At 37.8% G+C, this 24,355-nt stretch overlaps 1 protein-coding gene and 1 pseudogene across 1 annotated transcript in view; one reads left to right on the forward strand and one right to left on the reverse strand.

Annotated features, from left to right (window-relative positions):
• Positions 1 to 24,355, forward strand: part of CADPS2 (calcium dependent secretion activator 2) — a 486,663-nt gene that overhangs the window by 228,041 nt on the left and 234,267 nt on the right. The window contains exon 7 of the mRNA XM_054725984.1: positions 15,064 to 15,175. Coding sequence (XP_054581959.1) covers positions 15,064 to 15,175 — 112 coding nt within the window. The remainder of the gene's footprint in view (positions 1 to 15,063; positions 15,176 to 24,355) is intronic.
• LOC103302625 (40S ribosomal protein S4, X isoform-like) lies at positions 13,138 to 13,997 on the reverse strand (annotated as a pseudogene).

Here is a 24,355-nt window from a genome sequence, read left to right on the forward strand (position 1 = left end):
GCCCTCTTCTCCTGTACTTTTTCCTGGTTTATCATCTTCTGATTTTTCCATCCTTAGCCAACTTTTTGGGGTTACACCCAATCTGCTTGTCTGCCTGGTTCTTCCAATGCTATATGCTCTGCATATATCACATCTTGGCCATTTGATTTGACCTGTGTCTTGGCTCTGGTCATTCTAGTCAGTTCATCTCTGCAGCCATTTTTATATTTTACTAGAGGCCTGGTGCATGAAATTTGTGCACTTGGGGGTGTCCCTCAGCCTGGCCTGCACCCTCTCACAGTCCAAGAGCCCTCAGGGGATGGGGAGCAGGCCTAAGCTGTCAGTTGGACATCCTTAGTCCATCTTCTGGCTGAGTGGCGCTCCCCCTGTAGGAGCACACTGACCACCAGGAGGCAGCTCTTGCATTGAGTGTCTGCCCCCTGGTGGTCAATGCGCATCATAGCGGCCGATCGTTCCACTATTCAGTCAATTTGCATATTAGCCTTTTATTATATAGGATTATTTTACAAATACAACTTTACTGCTAACCACGGTAGTTCAAGGACAGAGTGAATGAAGGGAGGGGGGAGAGAAAACAAAGCAAAAATACTGATAGAGTCCCTCTGCAGGTACCAAATACAGTGGGGGCAGGGGAGGGGGGATGCTGCTAGGTAGAGTCTTGACTCTTAAGACAGCTAAATTCATCTCTAGACTGGACTTCCCACCAATATCTCAGCAACTAATACTCCACCTCTGCTACCAAGTTCTTAGACCAAGATAAGCACCAGCTTGGTACTCTACAAAGTACTATAAGGAATTATATTTTTGATGTTGCAGAATTCTTTCCAAACAGAACCTATAAAGATTTAATAATGTTTTCTGGAGATAATTCAGGGCTGACGGAGTCCCCAAAAGTCAAAGAACTCTAAAGAAAAGCTGCATTATCAACTAGAAATATGGATAAAACCCATCATCTATCATATTTGATATATATGGTGCTGCTTTCCACTGAAAAGAGAATGTAAGACCGATCACATGGCCCCTTTCCCTTCAGAGAAGATCATGTGGGAAAACGTTCAGGAGTTGATCATTTAGGTCCTGAAATCATGAAAATTGGGAGCTCAAGTATGAATCATTCATTTTGTATGCCTTCTGATTTCCCAGACATTGTGATAGATATTTTCTTGTGGATTTTATGTATTCCTTCTACTTATGTCAGGTAAGACTTATTAATATGCCTATAGTCTAGATAAGAAAATGGATCTTCCAAAGGTTGAACCAAGTTAGCCCAGTTACTGAGTGTAGAAATGAGTATTCAAACCCAGTGGTCTTCTTAGACTCCAAAGTCCATCTTATCTAATAAAAGAGTAATATGCAAATGGACCATACCTCCGCTACACCCATAAGCCACGCCCACCAGCCAATCAGGAGCGAGTATGCAAATTAACCCAACCAAGATGGCTGCAGCCAAGGAGAGAGCAGGAGGCTTGGCTTTCCCCGGCAATGGAGGAAGCCAAGCTTTCCACCTGCCCTGGTGGGCCCAGGCCTCCACTCAAGGCTACAAAGTTTCAATTATAGAAGATAAATAAATCCCAACAAAAATGGTGGCAGCCATGGAGCTGAGAGAGCAGGAGGCTTGAGTTGCCCACAACGATGGAGGAAGCCAAGCTTAGGCAGCCCTGGCCTGCCTTGGCCTCCACTCATGACTACAAAGTTTCAATTATAGAAGATAAATAAATCCCAACAAAAATGGCTGCAGCCATGGAGCTGAGAGAGCAGGAGGCTTGAGTTGCCCACAACGATGGAGGAAGCCAAGCTTAGGCAGCCCTGGCCTGCCTTGGCCTCCACTCATGACTACAAAGTTTCAATTATAGAAGATAAATAAATCCCAACAAAAATGGCTGCAGCCACGGAGCAAGCAGGAGGCTTGGCTCTGCTCAAGGCTACAAAGTTTCAATTATAAAAGATAAATAAATCCCAGATCCCAGGGCCTCCTCTTGGGTCACCGGGGGGCATGGCCAGCCTGCAAACCACCACAGGCCCCTTGCACAGGCACCCCACGCCCCAAGGGAACCCCCTCCCTGATCCGGGATACCCTTCAGGGCAAACCAGCTGGCTCCCACTTGTGCACCAGGCCTCTATCCTATCTAATCCTATCTAATAAAAGAATAATATGCAAATTGACCTTCACTCCAACACACAAGATGGCTGCCCCCATGTGGTCAAAGATGACTGCCTCCATGTGGACACAAGATGGCCACCACAAGATGGCCAGCAGGGGAGGGCAGTTGGAAGGGACCAGGTCTGCAAGGGAGGGCAGTTGTGGGTGATCAGGCCAGCAGGGGAGGGCAGTTGGGAGGGACCAGGCCTGCAAGGGAGGGCAGTTGTGGGCGATCAAGCCTGCAGGGGAGGGCAGTTAGGTTTGACCAGGACGGCAGAGGGGGAAGTTGGGGGCAAGCGGGCCTGCAGGCAAGGGTAGTTGGGGGGGACCCAGGCCTGCAGGGGAGAGCAGTTGGGGGGACCAGGCCTGCAGGGGAGGGCAGTTAGGGGCAAACAGGCTGGCAGGGGAACAGTTAGGCATCAATCAGGCTGGCAGGGGGAGTGGTTAGGGGTGATCAGGCTGGCAGGCAGAAGCGGTTAGGGGCAATCAGGAAGGCAGGCAGGCAAGCATTTGGGAGCCAGCAGTCCTGGATTGTAAGAGGGATGTCCAACTGCCCGTTTAGGCCCTACTAGGATCGGGCCTAAACGGGCAGTCGGAAATCCCTCGAGGGGTCCCAGATTGGAGAAGGGTGCAGGCTGGGCTGAGGGACACTCCCCCACCCCCGTGCACGAATTTCATGCACTGGGCCTCTAGTAGTCTATATTCTTTCCCCACACACTCTTCTCTCTTGGATCTGTATATGTGCCTGTTATGTCAGGAGCACAGTGGTGGCTACAGTGAGGGACTTGGCTGTAATTGCTAAGAATAAAAAACATAGAAATGTCATGTGGTAGACTTGGATCTTCAAGTGAAGGCCACTAGGTAGCTTTTCTCAGTGCTGTATTTGTTTATAGTTCAAACTTGTCCCTTTCCCATAAGCCTGGATCTCTGGAGGCCAGAGACATTTTTCCTTCATCTTTGTCTTTTCAACATTCATCCTCACTATGGGCACATTTCAGGTGCTTATTAAATAGAATTCTAAAGATTGCACAAGTGAGGACAAGAATTATTGAAAGTGTCATCATTTCATTGTTCCTCAAGGGCCAACTAGGTTAATGTTGGAGAAACACGGGTCAACAGCTACGATTTCCACTCCTTTCAGACATTGATAGGGTCTCTATTATCTCATGAGCATCAACATTTTTTCCCCAATAAATGAATTTAAGTGTGCTTAATTTTAAAAAAAAAAACATGTGTGTTGCATTTATGTTCCAAGGCATCTCACATTTATGTAGTTGCTGTCCATCAGCAATTCACAAGTGGGGATTTCTGTTCCTGGGTAACATGGGGGAGGGTCTCCTAGGACCAGGAAGCAGCGAGTGCAGTGGTGACTGTTTAGCCTGTGAAGGTTATCAGACCTCACTGTTGACAGCTTCCTCCTGAGGCTGCTGGGACAGTGTCACCACTACACAGTTACTCCATGCCCTGCCCCTGGGCCGGGTTTCGGGCCTCCACCGTGCTTTGTGCACTTGAGCATCTGCTGGTCTCTGCGCCATGCATCGTGCCCTGTTGAAAGCGTGCTGCTCTGGCTGCCTTCTCAACCCCTCAGGAAGCGTCTCATGCAATTCAACCCTTTCTGGAATTTGTGTAATTCAGAAACTTCTATTGTGCCAAACTTCTCCTGTGCAATTGGAAAGCCTTTTTTATTTTGTCTAAAAAAAAAACAAAAAACACCAAAACTATCATTTAGGAAAGGAAATAAAATGTTTTATCTGCAGCAGACCCCAGGGGAACGATTCCTAGGAGAAATGAAAGAAGCCTGTGTGGGTGATACAGCTGCTCTGAGACAGGACCCAGAGTCTTTCACCTTCTGAGCAGCAGGAAACAGCTGAGGAGCATTTGCTTTATTATTATTTTTTTTATTTGTAAGCCATTAAGAATAGGATGCCCTGGCCCAACAGTCGTGGCTCAGTAAGTTGAGCGTTGACCTATGAACCAGGAGGCCATGGTTTGATTCCTGGTCTGGGCATGTGCCTGGGTTGTGGGCTCATTCCCCAGTGTGGGACGTGTAGGAGGCAGCCAATGGATGATTCTCTTTCATCATTGATGTTTCTATCTCTCCCTTTCCCTTCTTCTCTGAAATCGATAAAAAAAATAAAAGAATAGGATGCCCTGACATCATAGTACTTTGGCAATTCCAGGGCCTTCGAATTAAGAAAATGTAAAGCAAAACATTTTCACACTCATATGTCTGGCCCCAAAGAACATTAACCCACTTTACTAGTAAGTTCTATCAAATTAGAGATCAGCTGTTGGAAGATCAGGTAAAGCAAGTATGTGGTAGTACATGATGGACACAACTTACTAATGACGATATGCTGTGCTGATTAATGATTATTATAACCTAATCGTTTCAATCCCTATATTTTAAAGTTTTATTTTCCGGCTTATACAACACATCCACCTTTTACTTTAGGTCATAAAACAGGAACAAGCCAGGCTAATATTCTCACATAACCCTCAAAGTTGAAGATCTGACAAAAGTATGAACATACATTGATAAATTTCTGTGGATGACTTAATTGTTGGTTTATGCAGTATAATTGTGCTCATTTACACACTATCGCATTATATTATTTAAACCTCTTGGGATTTGTGTGTTATACAAACTTTATGCATTTTAGTTACATTAAGTTATATAGCAATTACTTATCCTGTCTTCCTATATTTAAGTTCTTAAAAGTTACACATTTTTTTGTACTGTCTTGTCCAAGTAGATTGTAATGCAAGATGTGACAAATGGTTCTCTTTAAAATTAGATGCTTCCAGCTAATGTCTTTGAACTATCTTGCTGTAAAGGGAAGAAAGGAAAATGCTTGCAAGAGATTGTATCTTCTGTCTTTTCTGAAACCTGATTTTGTGCTGACATGCTTGCTAGACTTTCCCAGAAGAAAATAGTACCAGTAAAATATGATCTCTCTACTCTAGATATGGAAGTTTAATGGCATGAAATTCCATTTTACAAATGGAATACAGACTTTAGAGGATAATTTTATCCTGTTATTGAGATTTAGAGGAACAAAATGGGAGCTGTCTCTTCCAAGGGAAAGGGAAACATTCAAGAGATGACAGTGGAGAGCATGAAGGTATACCCATGGGATTTCTTATTACAAAAGTGATCCTTACCCACTTGCAAATATTTTTCTATCTTAAAGTGCAAGATGTCCTACCTGGATTTCTTCTTCCTTTGTCATGTTTGAAGAAACAGATGACTTTGTATTGTCTTTACTTTTTGAAATATATTCCTCAAAGTTTAGGATGATACAACTTCGTTACTTTAAATGATATTTTGTAGTTTTTCTATTAAAAATGTATCATGTCAGCATTTTAGGCTTTAAATTATTTTTAAAGGAAGGTTAAAGATAACATGCAAAAATAGATTTGACATTCAGAGTAATGCTCGGGTTAGAACTGTCTTGCCCTATCCTAGTTTGGTCTTTTGCTTATCCTCCCTTCTTTCCCAATCATGTCCTCTTTCTCTGTCTTCTCTGCTTCCTCTTGGTCCCTCCCTCCCTCCTCTTTGTCTTCCATTCTCTCTTTTCTTCTCCTTTGTCGTGTTTTGCTATTAGTTGATGTCTGTCGTTGTAGTTTCTAATACTGTCTAGTTTATAATGTCACCATCTTGTGAAACATTAAAACTTTCATGTTCATAACTCATTTTTTTCAGGGAGGTATTATTTTTGCTTAGACAGTAAAGCTATAGTAATACTTCTTGGATACTAATTGTAGTTACCCTTCTGTGTGCACTTTCTGGATGATAGGTGCTGTGATGTGAGGGTGTTAACGAATTGTTTTCACTTGTGCCTCAACAGTTCCTCGAGAAAAGTATTAAGTTATGATAAAGTTGCTTGCCCAGTGTTCCTTTGCATCTTAGAATTGGTATTTGAGACTTGAAACTGTCTCTAGGGGCTGAACTCGTTAGCCCTGTCTTACCACCACTGTACTGTATTGTAGGCAAAGGCTCAGATACTGTTTTTAATTATTTTTCTTTCCTTTTTCTAAAAAAAAAATCATTTTGACATGTTTTTCCTCACACATCTTTATATGAAACTGCTATGTCATTAATTTTATTAAGATTGTTACTATATATATATATATATATATACATATATATATATGTATGTATATGTATATATGGTTACAGTTGTGATTTCATGAGACAGAGTTTATTCTTGTATTATTTATTAATTTTCATGATATTATTTTACATATGAACATATGTAAACATACTTTTGCCCCACCCTGTGTAACTATGTAGAGTAAGTCCTTTGGTTTTGTTGAAAGCATAAAGTAGAATATGTACTTTGCTGTCATAAATAACAATGTAATTGATTGGATAAATGTTATCCTCATGACCTAGAAAATCATGCCATAATTTAATTAATAGCTATAGCTATATTGCCTATGGTATATTATTAACCTCTATGTGATTCAGCTTATATACCACAAATTGAAATTTCAAATTCTTTTAAAGTATGTCAACAGTAATAACAAGGCAATTTTTATAAACACTATTGATCACCTAAATTAAACTAATTTAATTAAATATATAGAAATTTTATTTAATAATATGTTCAATATATTTTAAAGAAAGTTTAAATCTGTTCTACAGATTATTAAAATTGAAGTTGAAGATGTTTGTTCACAGTAAAATCTTGAAATTTTAGCAAACCTTGGTTTTTGTATTGTAATGAATTTTAAAATTTGAATTTTTGATTATAACAGGGCTATTTGTGGTAATTATTATTTTTTTACATAGGAAAAAATTTGCGGCCTTTTAGCAAAAGTGTAGCCTGGATTTTCAGCATCCTATTGGAATCAGACATTTGAGTTTTTCAGTTAGTTCCCTTCACCTCTTGTAGTTTTGACCATAGTAAATGATGTGTCACCAGCCACCTACATTCCCATGAAAACTGTAGTTTTCTTCAACATTCCCTTAATCTTTGGCTTAAGTCCATCAGTATTGGATAAAACTTTTATATGCTTGGCCCTAGGAAATGACTTAGAAATCTTGAACTTTTCAAATATCAAAAGCTGCTCTTCCAAAAGTGTCTTCTACTTAGAAAAAGCTTACATGGCTATCTTAATTACTCATATTAATCAGAAATGCTGTATTTGAAAATAGTTTTTATTGATGATAGCAATGGGGAGAAGGGTGAGGAGAGATTAATCTGGGAACTTAGATACATATATGCATAGCCCATGGACACAGGCAATAGTGTGGTGAAGGCATGGGAGGAACTGGTGCAGGGTGGAGGGGTTCCGTGGGGTAAAAAAGGGACATCTGTAATATTTCAACAATAAAGATAAATTTAAAATAAATAAGTCAATAAGAACATTTTTACAGTGGTTAACATTGTTTTTAAATGCTTTCCGTGTTTTATTTTTAATCTTCATTTATATAATAATCAGGCTGTTAGTAATTCTTTTTAAATGTAATCCCCAATTTTAAGTTATTCAATTAAAAAGTTATAGCCCTGTATATGCATAATAGTGAGGTCTTGTAGTTACTTGGTATATCTTACAAGTCCTATGAATATACCTGTTTTACATGCAAATTGTTTCAGAATGGTTTCAGGGGATTCATGGCCATCATGAGCAGGACAATGACTGATAGTAGACCAACAGATGCAGGGAAGGGGTACAGCTTTCTTTATGTAACTGAAACATATTAAAGCTCACCTGCATCAAGGTAGCTGCACCAGCAGGGATACAGCTGTGTGCCCTCAGTCAACCAGTCAAGTTCCCCTGGCATCCAGTTCCCAAGAAGGCACTCACCTCTTAGTCCCTCTTAAAGAGCTAATGAAGTGTGCCCATCAAATTTGTTAGCAAACACAAGTAATTCAAGATAACTCAAAACAATCCTGACTGTTTACCTTGAATTGGGTGAATCCAATTCATTTTCTTGGGCAAATCCTTTATAGGACAGCAGAAAGAGACCTTGGACCTATTTGAAATCGATTGCAGAAAACTTGGAAAGATTTTTTACTTTCCCAAGAGAATATCTAAATCAGTGCGACCAAACATCTGGTGCTTTGGATATTTAAGTTATGAACCAAAGCTATTATTGAAGCACATATTTTGGGGGAATGTTTTATCATGTTAGTCCTTAAAATGCCTAAATTATGAAAATAATTTATGTGTAGTTGGATTGTTTGTTAAAATAATTACAGCATCAAAAATCTTAATTATATGTAATTCTTTTATTTAAAAAATTTTAAATTATAATTATTGGAGTGACATTGGTTAATATGATCATACAGGTTTCAGGTTTGGGTTTCTATGTTACAAGATCTATATATTGCGCCATGTGCCCATCACCCAAAGTCAAATCTTCTCTTGTCACCTTATATTAGGACCCCTTTATCCTCCCCCTTCCCTCTGGCAACCACCACATTGCTGTTTGTGTCCATGAGTGGCAGTTTTATATCCCACATATGAGTGAAATCATAGGGTTCTTAGCTTTTCCTGACTGACTTATTTCACTTAGTATAATGTTCTCAGGGTCCATCCATGTTGTTGCAAATGACAGGATTTCATCCTTTCTTATGGCTGAGTAGTATTCCATTGTGTATATGGACCACATCTTCTTTATCCAGTCCTCTGTAGTGGGACACTTTGGTTATTTTCATCCTTGGGCCACCGTGAATAATGCTGTAGTGAACATAAGGGTGCATATATCTTTGCAAATACATGTTTTCGAGTTTTTCAGGTATATACTTAGGAGATGGAATGCTGGGTCATATGATAGCTCTACTCTTAATTTTTGTATTATGTATAATTCTTCAAAGACTTTTATTTCTGCCCCTATAGTTAGATCTCCTTATTTCATGTTTTCTGTTACAAAATGAGTGATGTATTTGGAATTATATGTCATTGTTATTTGATTATTTTAGTAACTCCATCTTTGTAATAGAATTATAATTTGATGAAGAAAGCATCATTTAAAAAAGCAATTACTAAATTGGAAATAAGGCAAAACTATCATATGACAAAAGAAGAGAGCTTATAACTTTCTTGCATACCAGCAATAGTCAGACAATATAAAGGATACATTACTTAGAATTCCCAAATATAAAATACTATAAAATGAATTTAACATAGAATGTGTAGGACCTACCGAGAAGAAGAAAAAAGTTTAAGACCTAACCAAGGAATGTTAGATTCTAATAAATAGAGAGATCTCACTTTTTCTTGAATAGAAATATAAGTAAGTTCAGTCCAGTCGGCTGAGCATTGACCTATGAACCAGGAGGTCATGATTCGATTCCCAGTCAGGGCACCCTCAATGTGGGCGTGCAGGAGGCAGCCAATCAATGATACTCTCTCATCATTGATGTTTCTATTTCTCTCTCCCTCTCCCTTCCTCTCTGAAATCAATAAAAATATATGTGTGTTTTTTAAAAGGCATATAATGAGTTCAAAATAAAATAACTATTTCCTTTGTGTTCTAATAATACTACAGTAATTCAAACAGTATAGCACAGCTCAGGAGATAAATCTTTATGACAGAAAATTCAAAACCAAACCCAAGTTTGTAAGATAATCTTATAAAACATTTGACTTCTAAACCACATGAGATTGGTATAGATGAAGAATTAAATGAAACTGCCATTTAATATCACTATTAACACATTGCGGACCAGTAGTTTTATTGTTAGCTTTACCCAGTTGCCAGATAAGTTTCTATTGAACGAGTACAAAAAACATTTTGCATAAAGGTTAAAGGCAGGCTTTAAAATTAAATACTCATTGCATTTGAAGTTATTTATTACATGTTTTTACAAGCTAATATCTTTTTAAAGTATGATACTTTGTAAAACACTGTAATATGAAACGAGAATTCTCGTGATCTGTCCGCAATGTGTTAACTTCCAGAAAACTCAAAGCTCAGTCTAAACTATGGGAATGTGTAAGAAATATTTGTTAATATTCATATAATTTTTGGTTAAGGAGAGACTCTTGAGGATGTCAAAATCAAACCCTATAAATCAAGTTGATAGAACTGTGCTACCTAATATTTTTTAACTATGCATTTTCAAAAGCCATAAACAAGAGTTAACTAGAAAATAACCAATTGTGACAGTATTTACCAGATGTATCAGACACAGTAAATGTCTTCATCTTATAAAGAGTTCTGTTAAATCACCGATTAAAAGAGAGTCTACTAATAGATAAATCGACAATGGTAATAAAAAGGCAAGTCATAAGAGAAATGCAGATGACTAGTAAAGAAAAAGTTCCCCATCTCAGAAGTAATTAGGAACTGCAATTTATGCAATTTATAACCCTCTTCAATTCTGTATATGATTTATTTTGTATATTTATGAACTTACATTAATTACTGTCTTCCCTACAGTCTGAGCACATTTAGTGCAGGATCCGTCACCTTGATTTTTTAAAATACCCATCCTTTCCCAATGCTGGTCACACAGTTGGGTGGATAGAAGGATATAGAGATGGATGAAATAATGTATGCCTTATTTAATTTCCAGAGCTGGTCACAGATAAGGAATGTCGGTTCGGCATGATTTTTTCTGTTTTCAAGGGTACATTATATGTTCACAAGAAGAATTTTGAAAAGGGATTTGCATGTTTTTTGACATAACTTTTTTTACTGTGCATGATTTTCAACATATTTTCAAACAAATATGCTAGTAATTTTTGAAAATCCTTTCAGGTTGCAATTTAACCCTTTGCACTCGCTTGCTTTTTTCTCGAGCTGCTACTGATGATAATCATGTCGAGTCACACTCGACATCCGAGTGCAAAAGGTTAAATCTAGTTCTCTAGATATTCTGAGAGACCTGGGAAATATCCAGCTGTTAAAGAGTGAGGGAAATGAAGCCTATTGATCAGGCTTCATTTATGATGTGTGATGTGGGGGAAGGAGCAGTGATGAGAGAAAATAAACTGCTAACAGGAACAAAATAGAATGCAAGGCCAGGGTGGGAGGTATATTACTGTGTATAATAATAAAATTATCATCTCTAATCTTAGAATATACATTCCAAGACGATAGAGACTGTGGTTGCTGGCTCTAGAATAGTGATGACTGGCACACAACAAGGTTAACAGCTTATTTTTCTTTTTTTTTTGAAAGAATAAAAGGTCCACATCCAGCTTTGTGCCCTCTTTATTTATTTGTTTTTTCATGTTACATCACATATGGTTTCACATCACCTTTACAGCCATCATTATAAGTAGCAGCAAAATATTCCATTATATGCCACATAATTTACATAATCATTCCCTTACTATCAGTTATTTGCTTTTGCTGTTATACACAATGCTATAGTGAATATGTTCCTACTTACCGTCTTTTTAATACTCAGGATTATTTTGTTAGGATAAATTCCTAGATATGGTATGGTCTTACTGGATCAATAGACATGAACATACATTTTGGCTCCTGATACAAATGTCCAGTATACTTTATTTAATCCAACACATAATTAGCATCAGTTATTTCAGTTGGCATATGAACTACCCTGTGTTGTCATAGCCAGGAAGTCCTGCTGTCCTCATCAGGGTACTTTGTAGATATTTTATTCATCTGAAGGTTTATAGTGGAAGTCTGAACCCTCATAAATAATACATAAATAGAACTAGAGAAAGGCGACTGTATTTTGAGTCAAAGAAAATTGACAGCAAGGGTAATGTATTCTTTTATCACACAATACAGAGAAAAGAGTAGGAAGATAATTGCTGGTATGAATTCCTAAAAGTGTGTAAACATGCCAATTAGGTAGAAAACAAGGAAAGATGGTGGTGGATACTGAAGATAGATAAGTCATCTTCTCCCCTCCTTCCCTTGCCTTTTTGGGGGGTGGAAGGAGAAAGGGCTTTGGCTTTTTAACTCATTCATTGTAGAATTCACAAGCTTTTTATAGCTAGACATTTTAACTTTTATTTTTCGTAGGAGAAACTGTCAAAGTGGTGTCAGTTTAAATTTGTAGCCTGGAATGTTTACAAAGACTGTTAATTGCCACTATATTTATATTTACACTGAGTGGCCAGATTATTATGATCTCTGAACACATAATAATCTGGCCACTCAGTGTATATCCTATATAATAAAAGGCTAATATGCAAATTATCCCCTCGACCAGGAGTTCAACCAGCAGGCAGGCCGGCCAACCGCCCATGTCCCCTCCCCCTGGCCAGGCTGGTCGGACCCCACCCATGCACGAATTCATGCACCGGGCCTCTAAAAAAAAAAAATTATACACACACATACACACACACACACACACACAGAGTGGTCAGATTATTATGTGTTCAAAGATCATAATAATCTGGCCATTCAGTATATGTGCCCCTTTAAAACTGCACATTTTTGTCAAATGTCAGTAAAAGCTTAGTCTGTTCAGCTAGGATCTGCCAGTACCTGTACCTAACATCTCCCCATCTGAAAGCACGTGACTGAGGCCTTCCCCACAGGAGCTGGCCATTCGTAGTGTATGCTCTTGACTCAGAGCTTCCAGACCTTGTAGGTAGACAGACTATTAAGAGTACCTACTGGGTCCTGTGATATGCACCTGTTTCCTGCCTTCATTGGCATATTGGTTTGGGGAATGGATATCCTGGATTCCCAGATTGCCTGGCTATATTCAAGGCTTCAGATTCTACACACTAAATTGAGAAATTTATTTTTACTCCTATGTAGCTCTACTTTTCACAGACCATCTTAATTCTATGAAACGGCAAAAGAATCTTCTAACTCCTTTCTAGAAGTCTAAAGTGGAAATTAAGCTGTTTTCCCATCCTAATGGAATCTCTCTCTCCTCTGGCATCTGATGCTAGTTTAAAAACATCAAACTGTATCTGGCTGTTAGTTTCTTCAGTCATTGAAATGGCCTCGGGTTTACTGTACACATATTGTGATATAACTGCATTGGAGAGGAAGTCATCGCAATTATTTGTTAAAGTTTTTGTTTGTTTGTTTGTTTTTTCATGTTGTATTATCTTTAATTAAGTACAAAGACTTTTCCAATCATGTCACCTAGAGCTCACTTCACTCACTGCTCTGTTTGGCCGCCAGTCTCTTGTCTCTCTCCTCAGCAATGGTGAGGCGGATACCCTTTCCACAGGGTGGGGAAATCCATGGTTTGTTGCCTTTGCCAATTAGAAAAATGTTGGAGAGCTGGGTGGCAAAGCTGTTGCCATTGGCATCTTTCACGTGAACTACGTCAAAAGAACCAGGGTGCCTCTCCCTGTTGATGATCACGCCAGTTCTTCCCAGGTTAGCACCTCCGGTTACCATGCACAAGTTACCAGTGTCAAACTTGATGAAATCAGTAATTCTGCCAGTCTCCAAATCGATCTGAATGGTGTCGTTCACCTTGATGAGGGGATCAGGGTAGCGGATGGTGCGAGCTTCATGGGTTACCAGATGAGGGATTCCTTTTGTGCCCACAAAGATCTTCCTCACTTTGCACAGCTTGTACTTGGCCTCCTCAGGTGTAATACGATGAACAGCAAAGGGGCCCTTAGTGTCATAGATCAGATGGAAATTCTCTCCTGTCTTGCCAATGCTGATGACATCCATAAAACCAGCAGGGTAGGTTATATCGGTTCGGACCTTGCCATCAATCTTAATAAACCGCTGCATGCAGATCTTCTTCGTCTCCTGTTAGAGCATACTTAAGTCTGTTCCTTAAGAAAATGATGAGAGGGAGACATTCTCTCAGCTTGTGGGGACTGGTAGATGGCCGAGGAGCAAACACACCAGTCAGTTTATCCAGCATCCAATGCTTTGGAGCTGCTACACGCTTCAGATGCTTCTTGGGACCACGAGCCATGGCTGTGCTAGGCAAAGAAAGAACTATTTGTTAAAGTTTTATTATACTTCTCAGTTTTCTGTGTTTCTCTAGCTTTCTGAATAAGGTTTATAAAATAAATTTAGATAGTTCCATGAAAATGCTAAATTATTTGTTTTTTTAAACCATATAAACAACGCAATTGATACTTTAATTAGGTGTCTTATTTTAACAGAAAGTTTTACTTTGTTAAATCTCACTTTTTCTTTCTCTAATGTATATTTCTCTCAATGGCATTTTCTTCATGCTGTACCGAATCTCATGCCTGTGATCTCTGAGAGTTATTGATAAGAATTTTTAATATCAGCTATGTGCCAGTTAAGTTTGTAAATATACTAGAATAAATTGGTGTGTGGTAAAGATGAAATGCTATTAATTAAAAGATAAGCCAAGAAAACCTGTTTTTTTATGATGATGATTTGAAAAGCCAGCTGTTGGCAGACATCCTGTTCTTAGGAAACTGTACTGGGAAATTAACAGAAAAACACTCATTTTTGTGATGCTTATTTCTTTCTCTCTGACCAGAGCTTTAAAAAAATCAGGTAAAGTAATAGGCTTGAGATAATTAACTTCACTTTTTAAAATATAAATAAAATATCTAGTAAAGACTTCTCAAGAAGAGATGGGGCAAAAACCTCACTATGCAAAAACACTTTTCTGGGAAACAGCCTCTAACCTGAACAAACCCTTAGCATTTCCCCCTCCACACATCTCTTCCCCCCCCCCCACCGGGGCATACATAAATAATGGTGTTGAATTAACCAAATAATAGATTTTAATAGCTGCATCTGCTCTGCTGTACCTTAACCTAAATTCTTATCACACACTAGTTTTGTATTGTTGCGTACTAATTTTCGGAACGGCTGAATAATTATTACAAGCTGTGAAGCTTATTGTTATTTTCCTTCTTGATTGAGCCATCTGTCAGACACAAAAGCAAAGATAAAAATCTCATTGAGCCACCAAAGATTTGTATTGCTTAATATGTCTTCTAAGGAGGCACATTTATCTGGGGAAAAAATAATGCTGCATTTCAAAGGAAATTGTTTTACTTCTTTGCAGATGGGGAACTCAAGGAGATTTCACCACTACCCATCCCAGGCCCGTGGTCAAAGTGAAACTCTTCACGGAGAGCACTGGCGTCCTGGCCCTTGAAGACAAAGAACTGGGAAGGGTGAGTTGCGATCAGCTCTGTGTGTCCGAGGTCATACAATTTTAACTTCTTTTCATTCAGAGTCGTTCTTCAGGAGCTCAGCTTGCAGCTCTAATTTATTAAACATAACTGTTAATAACATAGTGTTGTGATAGGCTTTGGGTGTGTAAGGGGTACATATAAGATCATAGCCACTGACTCGAGTCATGCTTCTCACACATGTCCTCTACAGGCTGACTTGTACTTCTTGGTAAAAGGTCATTCTCATTTAAACATTCCTGTCCTTTGGTTAAAGGCATCATCTTTGTATTTGAAGTAATCTGCTCTTTATGTTTATTACGATTAGACTAATTACGTAGCTCTCTTACATGTATTTCTCTCTTTTATCTCATCCTCACCAGTTCGCTTAGTGGTTAGAGCATCGGCCTGCAGACTGAAGGGTTACAGATTAGATTCCATCAAGGGCACATATCTCAGTTGCAAGCTTGATCCCCTGACCTGGTTGGGGCTTGTGTGGGAGGCAACTAATCGATATATCTGTCTCTCCCCCTCCCTTCCACTCTCTCAAAAAATCAATGGAAAAATATCCTCGAGTGAGGATTAACAACAACAAAGAATGGAAATAATAAATATAAGTGTAAAAAACAAAACAAAACAAAAAGCAAATGTACCATGGTGTATGGTGTTAATTAAGTGGGAATTGTCACAGGTATACCAGAACTTTCAATACATTTTTGCAACTTTTCTGTAAAAAATTATTTCAAAATCCAAAGCTTGGTTTTAAAAAGATTTATAAGAAATAAGGATTTAAAATTAAATGTTATTAAAATATTTTTAATATATTTTATTGATTTTTTACAGAGAGGAAGGGAGAGGGATAGAAAGCTAGAAACATCGATGAGAGAGAAACATCGATCAGCTGCCTCCTGCACATCCCCCACTGGGGATGTGCCCGCAACCAATGTACATGACCTTGACCGGAATCGAATCTGGGACCTTTCAGTCCGCAGACCAACGCTCTATCCACTGAGCCAAACCGGTTTTGGCTTAAAATATTTTTTCAAATACACTTTACCATATATATTCTGAGAAACAAGGATTTTCTGACACTTCAATTCCTTTATCACACCTAGGAAATTTAATATTTATTCAATAATATGTGCTAGTCAACATTCAGAGTTCTCTAAATATCCCAGCATTCTAGAAAAGCTAGATTCCTTCTCATCCAGATTACAGTCAGGGTCACGCCATGTATTGCATTGGATATTATGACTATTTAGTCTCCTTTATAATGCCCGCCTCTATCTCTCTCTCTTTTTTTTTCTTTATTTTTTTTCATGATGATGAAATTTTTGAATAGTTTCAACTAATTTTGTAGAATGCTTTTTATTCAGGACTTGTTTTATTAATAATTTTTCATCATTAGATTCAGGTTAACGTTTTTGGGAAAAGCACTTCCTTTGTGATGTTTTGTGCTTTTCCTTTTAATTGTGTCATATCTGGAGTCAGATAATGGCAGATTATTTTGATATTGATGGTAATTAAACATGATTTCATTAGTCTTTGTTTTCTGGCACTTGAGTTAACAGACTCAGCCTATCCCCTCCCTATCCTCAGCCTGTAATCAGCACTGGTACCTTTTACTAATGATGGGATTTAGAAACTGACATTCTATGTATCATCAGTTCTGTGTATCATGAGTTTCCTGGTTCCCCACAGCATCCATATACATACTCATTTTCTGTCTTAGAATACATACAAAATCCTTTCAGGAAAACCACAACAGTACCAGAGCCAATAACAAGCTTACAAAGTAAAGGTCAGCATTTCTTTGCTGATTTTTTTTGTCCTTAGAATATATTTCAGTAAAGGTATATGTCTGATTGCTGTGTCAAAAGTCACCCAATGCAATGGAAGATAATAAAATTTCATTTAATAGTCTAGTGCCATGGTTGCCAAACTGTGGCTCGCGAGCCACATGCGGCTCTTTGGCCCCTTGGGTGTGGCTCTTCCACAAAATACCATGGCCTAGGCGAGTCTATTTTGAAGAAGTGGTGTTAGAAGAAGTTTAAGTTTAAAAAATTTGGCTCTCAAAAGAAATTTCAATCATTTTACTGTTGATATTTGGCTCTGTTGACTAATGAGTTTGCCAACCACTGGTCTAGCGAGTGAAAATTAATAAAGAAATTGCAAGTTTAGTTATAGGGATTTTCGTCAACAAATATATCAGATAATAGTTTTCATCTGAGCAACTAACAGGCTTATTTAATCAGTTTTTTCCTACTGAGGAAGTTTCACTCCACTCCGCTTTTAACTGTCATCTGGAAATATTGCTTCTCTGGATCTCGACACCTTGTCTGTAAATTGAGCAAGGTGAAATAAAAACTCCGTTGTCATTGCTAGTTCCAGTTCTCTATCATTGTATTGATTTACCAATTATCATTACTGCTTACCATTGAAACAACTCCATTTAAACCCCTTTAAGGCTGGTAGTAACATTCCATCCTATATAATAAAAGCCTAATGTGCTAAGTGTCTGGTCATCTGGTCATCCATTCAGCCAATCAAAGTGTAATATACTAATGATATGCTAAGGCTGCTCAACCACTCACTATGACGTGCACTGACCACCAGGGGGCAGACACTCCGACCGGTAGGTTAGCTTGCTGCTGGGTTCTGGCTGATTGCGACTGAGCGAAATGGGCTGGACACACCTTAGAGTCCTCCCTCCCTGGCTGGCCAACCTCCCACATCCCTCCCTGGTCCCGATCATGCACTGGTGGGGTCCCTCGGCCTCGCCTGCGCCCCTCGCAATCCGGGACCCCTCGGGTTCTGGCCCAATCTCGCTCAACGTAGGAGTTGCCCCCTCATGGTCAGTGTGCTCCCAGAGGGGGAGTGCCACTCAGCCAGAAGCCAGGCTCCCGCCTCTTTGGCAGTTGGACATCCCCTGAGGGCTCCCAGACTGTGAGAGGGCACAGGCTGGGCTAAGGGACCACCCTCCACCCCCGCAAATGTACAGATTTTGTGCACTAGGCCTCTAGTGTTTAGATAAGGAAAATGAGAATTGGAGAGGTTAAGACCACTCTGTAAGTGCAAGAGTCAGGATTGGAACTCAGCTTACCTGACTCCAAAGTCTGCATTCTAAAACAGTTATTAAACATGACACCTGATAAAATGAGGAAATTTGACAGTGTTTTAGAAATCATGTTGTGAGAGTAGGCCAATTTAATTTCATGACTTAAAGCAGGAACCAAATATTATTTAAGCTAAAGTCATTTTATGTATAGCCATTTAATATATTTTACATCATTTCATACAATGATTTGAATCTTACTAGGGTTCTCCCTGGCTGCCAGTGTCTTTTTATTCCTGTGAGTCCTTCTCAGCTCTGTGTGCAGATAAGAACCGCATTGGGGAGAATTGAAAAAGAAGCAAGTTCTGGGCCCACACTTGTTTTTTAGTTGGATTGGGGTGAACTCAGGAAGGAGTATTTTAAGCACTTCTCAGGAGATACTAATGCACATTTAGGGTTGAGAACTGCTGCACACTGATACTAATGTGTAGCCAGGGTTTAGAATTAATAAGGATAAGAAAAAACCTATCATAGCATATAGTTTTGTAAAATGGTAGCTCAAAATTAGGCCTCGGCTGTGGAAGGTTGTGTTTTTTGGCAAGTGCTTGACATGCAGATTATGTCTGTAGATGGCAGATGCCAATACTTATTTATGGAAATGGAGATGGCATATGGAGATTTTTCATCTGAATTGGTCGCCAACCCTCCACCAGGTACTAAGGGAATACCTGGAGGCAGAACAGGGAAGGTTTTATATTATGGGGTTGTCCTACCAAGTAAGCAGTTGACCAGTCAAGCACCCAAAATTCTAAGGTTTATCATAATCAAGATAATTTTGTCCCGGAAACCTTGAAAATCAAGTTTAGCCATACTAACATAGCCATACAAAAATTTAAATAATGATCCCACAGGACATCTATTTGTGGACAAGGGAATTTCCATCGAGAATTTCAGAATGAATTGTACTCCCCGGTCGGTATTTAACTTGCCAAAAGCTGTTCTTGAATACAAAATGAATTTTTGAAATTTCTTTCCAAATAACTTTTTACTTTTAAAAGTGTTGCTGTGAAGACATTCTTTCTGCCAGTTGTTAGAAAAATAACCTGTTGTCTGTTCATACACTCTGAGTTCATGGCCTCGGTACCACCTCAGCACACCCAGAAGGAGGCTGTTCTTCTGCCTCCCTGGGGATGGAGAAGCATGCCAATCAGATAATTTTTTTTTTTTTTTTACAGTGCAGAGGAGCCAGAACATACACTTTTTTTCTCATTTGATTAAATAATATTTCAAGATAGCAGAAAGCTAAAAGTTTATTCACCTCTTAGATAGACATTTTGAGAGTAGTAATATTCTTGAAATTAAGGCTTTCATTTTATGTATTTTGCTTGTCTTTTTCTTTTTGAATACCTATACTTCTATTCAGCATATCTTAACCTGGAGGTATTCTTACCTAATAATTGAAAGGGACATTCATTATGCTTCTTTTACAAATTACATACTACCTGGAAGCAGCAGGTAGTGGTTAATTTCAGATACATTTTTAACGTTAAGATAAATTAGCCTTGCTGAATGTATTGTTCCATTAAAATGAACTATTATCTGTCAAGCAGCTTGTTACATCTTAATTTAGTAAGTAATAGTTAGCCCATATCTTTGCCTTTTTCATCAAGCTGTTTCTTCTGTTTGCTTTATTAAGCGTCAAAGGAGAGTCATCTGAGGAGTTATCAGAATAAGCATGATTTTTGTTTCTGAAACTTGACAGGAGAGAAGTGAAGTAGTGGAGTGTTCAAATATTTGTCTTCTTGGGAGGTTTGAGAAACTATCTTAGAACGTCTAATTCACTGGCCAATCTAATTTTCTTTTTCTTGCCCCTCTTGTGTTTCTGAACTATGTCTTTTTAGTTTTTCTAGTTTATATTGTTCTAGTTAAGTTGAATTCTCTATAAAATAATTCTCATATTTGTTAAAATTTTTAGGAGTATGTGAATTACTTTACCTAAATTCAGCATATTTAACTGAATACCCAATACATATAATTGTGTAGGAGCCATAGAGTTAAAAACATGTATCTGATTGCCTGTTTATATAGGCAGTCATTGTAGAACTTCTAATTTGAACATATAAAATAATAGGTAAGATATATTATTGAAGAATTAACCATCCTAATTTTTCACAAATAATGAAACAGTTAAATTCATAAAAATTACCTAAGACTTTCCTTAACTCAAACAGACAAAGCTTATATTTGAGGATTTAATAAAAAGTTTCCATCATTTTATGAATGTGATTTATTTACATATGAATCCAAAAAAGCATTAGAGAAGCTACTGGTGAAATCATAGGTATTTTTCTTCAATTTTAAAGCAAAATTTAATATCTAATTTCATTGAAATAGCCAGCACTAGATGACTGCCAGTTTAGTCAGTAAATTAATATCATTTGCTGCAAAACAGAATGGAAATTCATTTGCATTTCATTTATGTCTCATTTAGCTTGCCATAACAGTAGACTTTTATTTTTGTAGTTCTAGCAAGTAGTATAACTTTTCTGAAACGAAAAATCACAGAAAAGGTCTCCTTCCTCTAATCCTTTCATGTAGCCATTTCTGACAAGAGATTGTTGCCATATCTCAGAAGCCATGTGGGTGACAAGAAGCAAGACCACACAGGTGAAGGATCAGAGATAATTCGTACATGGTGCATGTTTTTTTGAAAGATTTTTTTCTAGTGGCAATTAATTATGTCTGGCTCGTTAGTGAGATGCTGTGAAGTGTAAGAGGAGGCTACTTATCATTCTAAGTCTGACTTTGAAGAAAAGGAGACCTTGACAACTGACATCAGTTCCTCAGAGAGAGTTGGCCACCATCCTCACTGTAAAGGTAGAGGAATGCATTTTCTTAACTTTCTCACCACTAAAGGAGGGTGAGCAAGTTATAAATAGGCATCCTTCATGGTGGGTCTGTGTGGGTGATTATAGTGGAAGTTGATATTTAAGTTTCCTCAGCACAATAGATGGAACAAATGTTAGATATATATTCTGTACTAATTAATCCTTTATTTCTAATAGGTGTGTTATAATGTTTCTTTATGCTTTTAATGTTTACTTCTCCATCAGCTGGTACTGATCATTTTGAACATATTTTTGCATGCTTATTTTCATCCGTGCATCTTTGTTGAAAAATCTGTTCACACATTTTCCCCGAGTTTTACTTATTCTTAAGTTTGGAAAGACCATAATATATTGTTTACATATCCTTTATCAGATGTACAATTTTTAAATATTTTTCTCCTAGTCTCCAGCTTGTTTTTTCATTTTGTTAACAGTGTGTTTCAAAGAACAGAAGTTTTTTTTTTTTATTTTAAAGTCCAATTTGTGAGTTTTGGTGTGTGTTTTTTCATGGCTTGTGCTTTTGGTGCCATATCTAATACATCTTTGCCTGACTCAAGGTCAGAATTACCCTGTGTTTTCTTGAAGCTTTATAGTTTTAGATTTTTACATTTACATATTTGATCCAATTTTGCTTAATTTTTGTATCTTGAGCTACATGAAGATCAAAGTTCACTTTTTTATATATGAATATTCAGTTTTCTCATACCATTTATTGGAAAGCGTTTCTTCACTGAATTTCCTTAGCAGTTTTGTTGAAAATCGATTGTCTATATATTTGTGGGTCTATTTCGGCACACTCTATTCTGTTCCATTGATCTATTTTCCTATCTCAGAGCCAGTAGCTTATCACCATGATTACCTTAACTTTATCAAAAGTCTATTATATTAAGTAGTGATAGTTCTTTAGCTCTGTTTTGTTCTTCCTCCTTCCACCACCAACCTCCAACTTGTTTTGCCTATTGTAGGTCCTTTGCTTTGCCCTATGAATTTTAAAATCAGTTTGTGGGTTTCTACAAAAACAAACAAACAAAAAACACCCAGTGTGATTTTGATTGTGATTGCATTGAATCTGCAGATCAACTTGGGAATTGATCAACAATATTGAGTTTTTCAACTCATGATCATAGTACAGGAGTGGGCAAAATTAGGGTTATAGTTGTTTGCTTGGAAAAAGACAAACTCTCTTTGTTTACGCACAACTATAAACCTACTTTTGCCCATCTTATGTATCCCTCCATTTATTTAGGTCTGACTTCATTCCTGTAGCAATGCCTTCTAGTTTTCAGTGTACAGGTTTTGCATTTCCTTTGTTAAATCTATCACTGAGTATTTCATGTTTTGGATGCTATTCTAAATGGTATTATTTTGTTAGCTTAATGTTTAATTTAGGTATTGCTACTATATTGAACTAAAATTGATTTTTTCTGTATTGATCATATATCCTCCAAACCTTGCTAAACTCACTAAATCTAGTAACAATTTTGTAGATTGATTGTTTTTTCATAAGTAATATTGTCTACAAATACAGTTTTACTTTTTCCTTTCCAATCTAGATGCTTTCTTTTTGTTGCCTTATTGTGTTTCCTAGAACCTCCGATGGTATGTTGAGTAGAAGTGGTGAAGGTGGAATCCTTGTTTTGTTGTTGGTCTTATGGGAAAAGCATTTAGTCTTTCAACGTTATGTTTGTTATTAGCTGCAGGTTGTTGGTAGGTCCCTTTCATCAGGATAATAAAGTTCCTTCTGCTAATTTTTATTGAACTTACTTTGTCTCTGATCTTTATTCTCTTTTATCTACTTTTGGTTTACTTTTAAAGTAAAAACTGAATCCACTGATTTGAGAAAAATCTGATTTTCTAATATTTAGTACTATGAATTCCCACCATCCATGTGCATATGAAAAGACCGTGATTTCTTCTGTTGTTCAGTAGAATGTTTTATAAATGTCAAATAAGTGAGGGTATTGTTCATATCTTCCATGTCCTTATTGATTTTCTGTCTACATTTTAAATCAATTATTGACAGAATGATATTAATCTCTGAGTATAATTTTGTATTTGTTCCATCAATTTTTTTTTGCATCTTAAGGATCTTTTATCAGGTGCCAGGGTGTTTTCCAGAAGGGTTCAGGAATCTGGAGAAGGGCTGCATGTAAATTTATAAGAGACTAGACATGAAATATAAATTCGGAAGGCATTTTGGGGAGCCAAGAGGAGACCTAGCTTCAGTAACCAAGTTCTCTCTGATCTCGAACCCAGGGCTCTTTATTCACACAAATTGCCCTAAAGCAAAACAGTTATACATATCAAAGGTAAGTTTGGTAAACAGTAGGCATTGTCATGCATATAAGCATAACCAATGGACACAAGACACTGGGTGGGGGGGGAGTGGGGGCGGTAGGGGAGGCCAGGGGAAGGTCAATGGGGAAAAAAGGAGACATATGTACTACTTTCCCAAAATTCAAAACTAAAACAAAAAACAAAACAGTAGGCGTTGTCAGTTTGGGGGAACTGCCTTTGACTGTCTCAGTAGCAGACAATAATATATGAAAATTTCAGGTTTGCGGAAATGCTTTCAGCTATTCCAGCAGCAGGTAATATGTATTCAGCCCTGCTGAATATAGAAGCCCATCAACCTTTTGATGAAACTTCTTGCATTTATGACATGTTGGAATTAGCTTCCGGCAATTAGGTGCATAAATATTTAGGACCAGTATTTCCTCTTCATTAATTGACTGCTTTTTCATTGAGAAATGACCTTCCTGCTCCCTGGTAATATACTTGACTTTAAAATCTACTTTATCTTAGCCACCCCCGCTTCCTTTTAACTAGTGTCAGCCTATATCTCTTTCCATCCTGTAATTGATTTGTTTCTTTATATTTAAAATATCTTTATTTAAGATTTATTATTTTTTTATTTTGTTCCATCTTCATTTATCACTTCTATGCCCACTTCCACCTCCACCCATCCCCTACCCGCTACAATCACCACACTGTTGTCCATGTCCATGAGTTCTCTCACTTTTTCTTTTTTACTCAATCTCTCCACCCTCCACCCAATACCCTCCCCCAAAAAGCAGTCTGCCTGCATTCTATATAGGAATCTCTCTATTTTGCTCCATAGTTCAGGTTTTTGTTGTTGTTGTTGTTATTGTTTTCATTAAATTCCACATATGAATGAAATCATATGGTATTTGTCTTTCTCTGATTGGCTTATTTCACTTATCATAATTTCTCCAGGTC

This window comes from Eptesicus fuscus, chromosome 14, assembly GCF_027574615.1.
Source record: "Eptesicus fuscus isolate TK198812 chromosome 14, DD_ASM_mEF_20220401, whole genome shotgun sequence".
Classification (NCBI taxonomy): domain Eukaryota; kingdom Metazoa; phylum Chordata; class Mammalia; order Chiroptera; family Vespertilionidae; genus Eptesicus; species Eptesicus fuscus.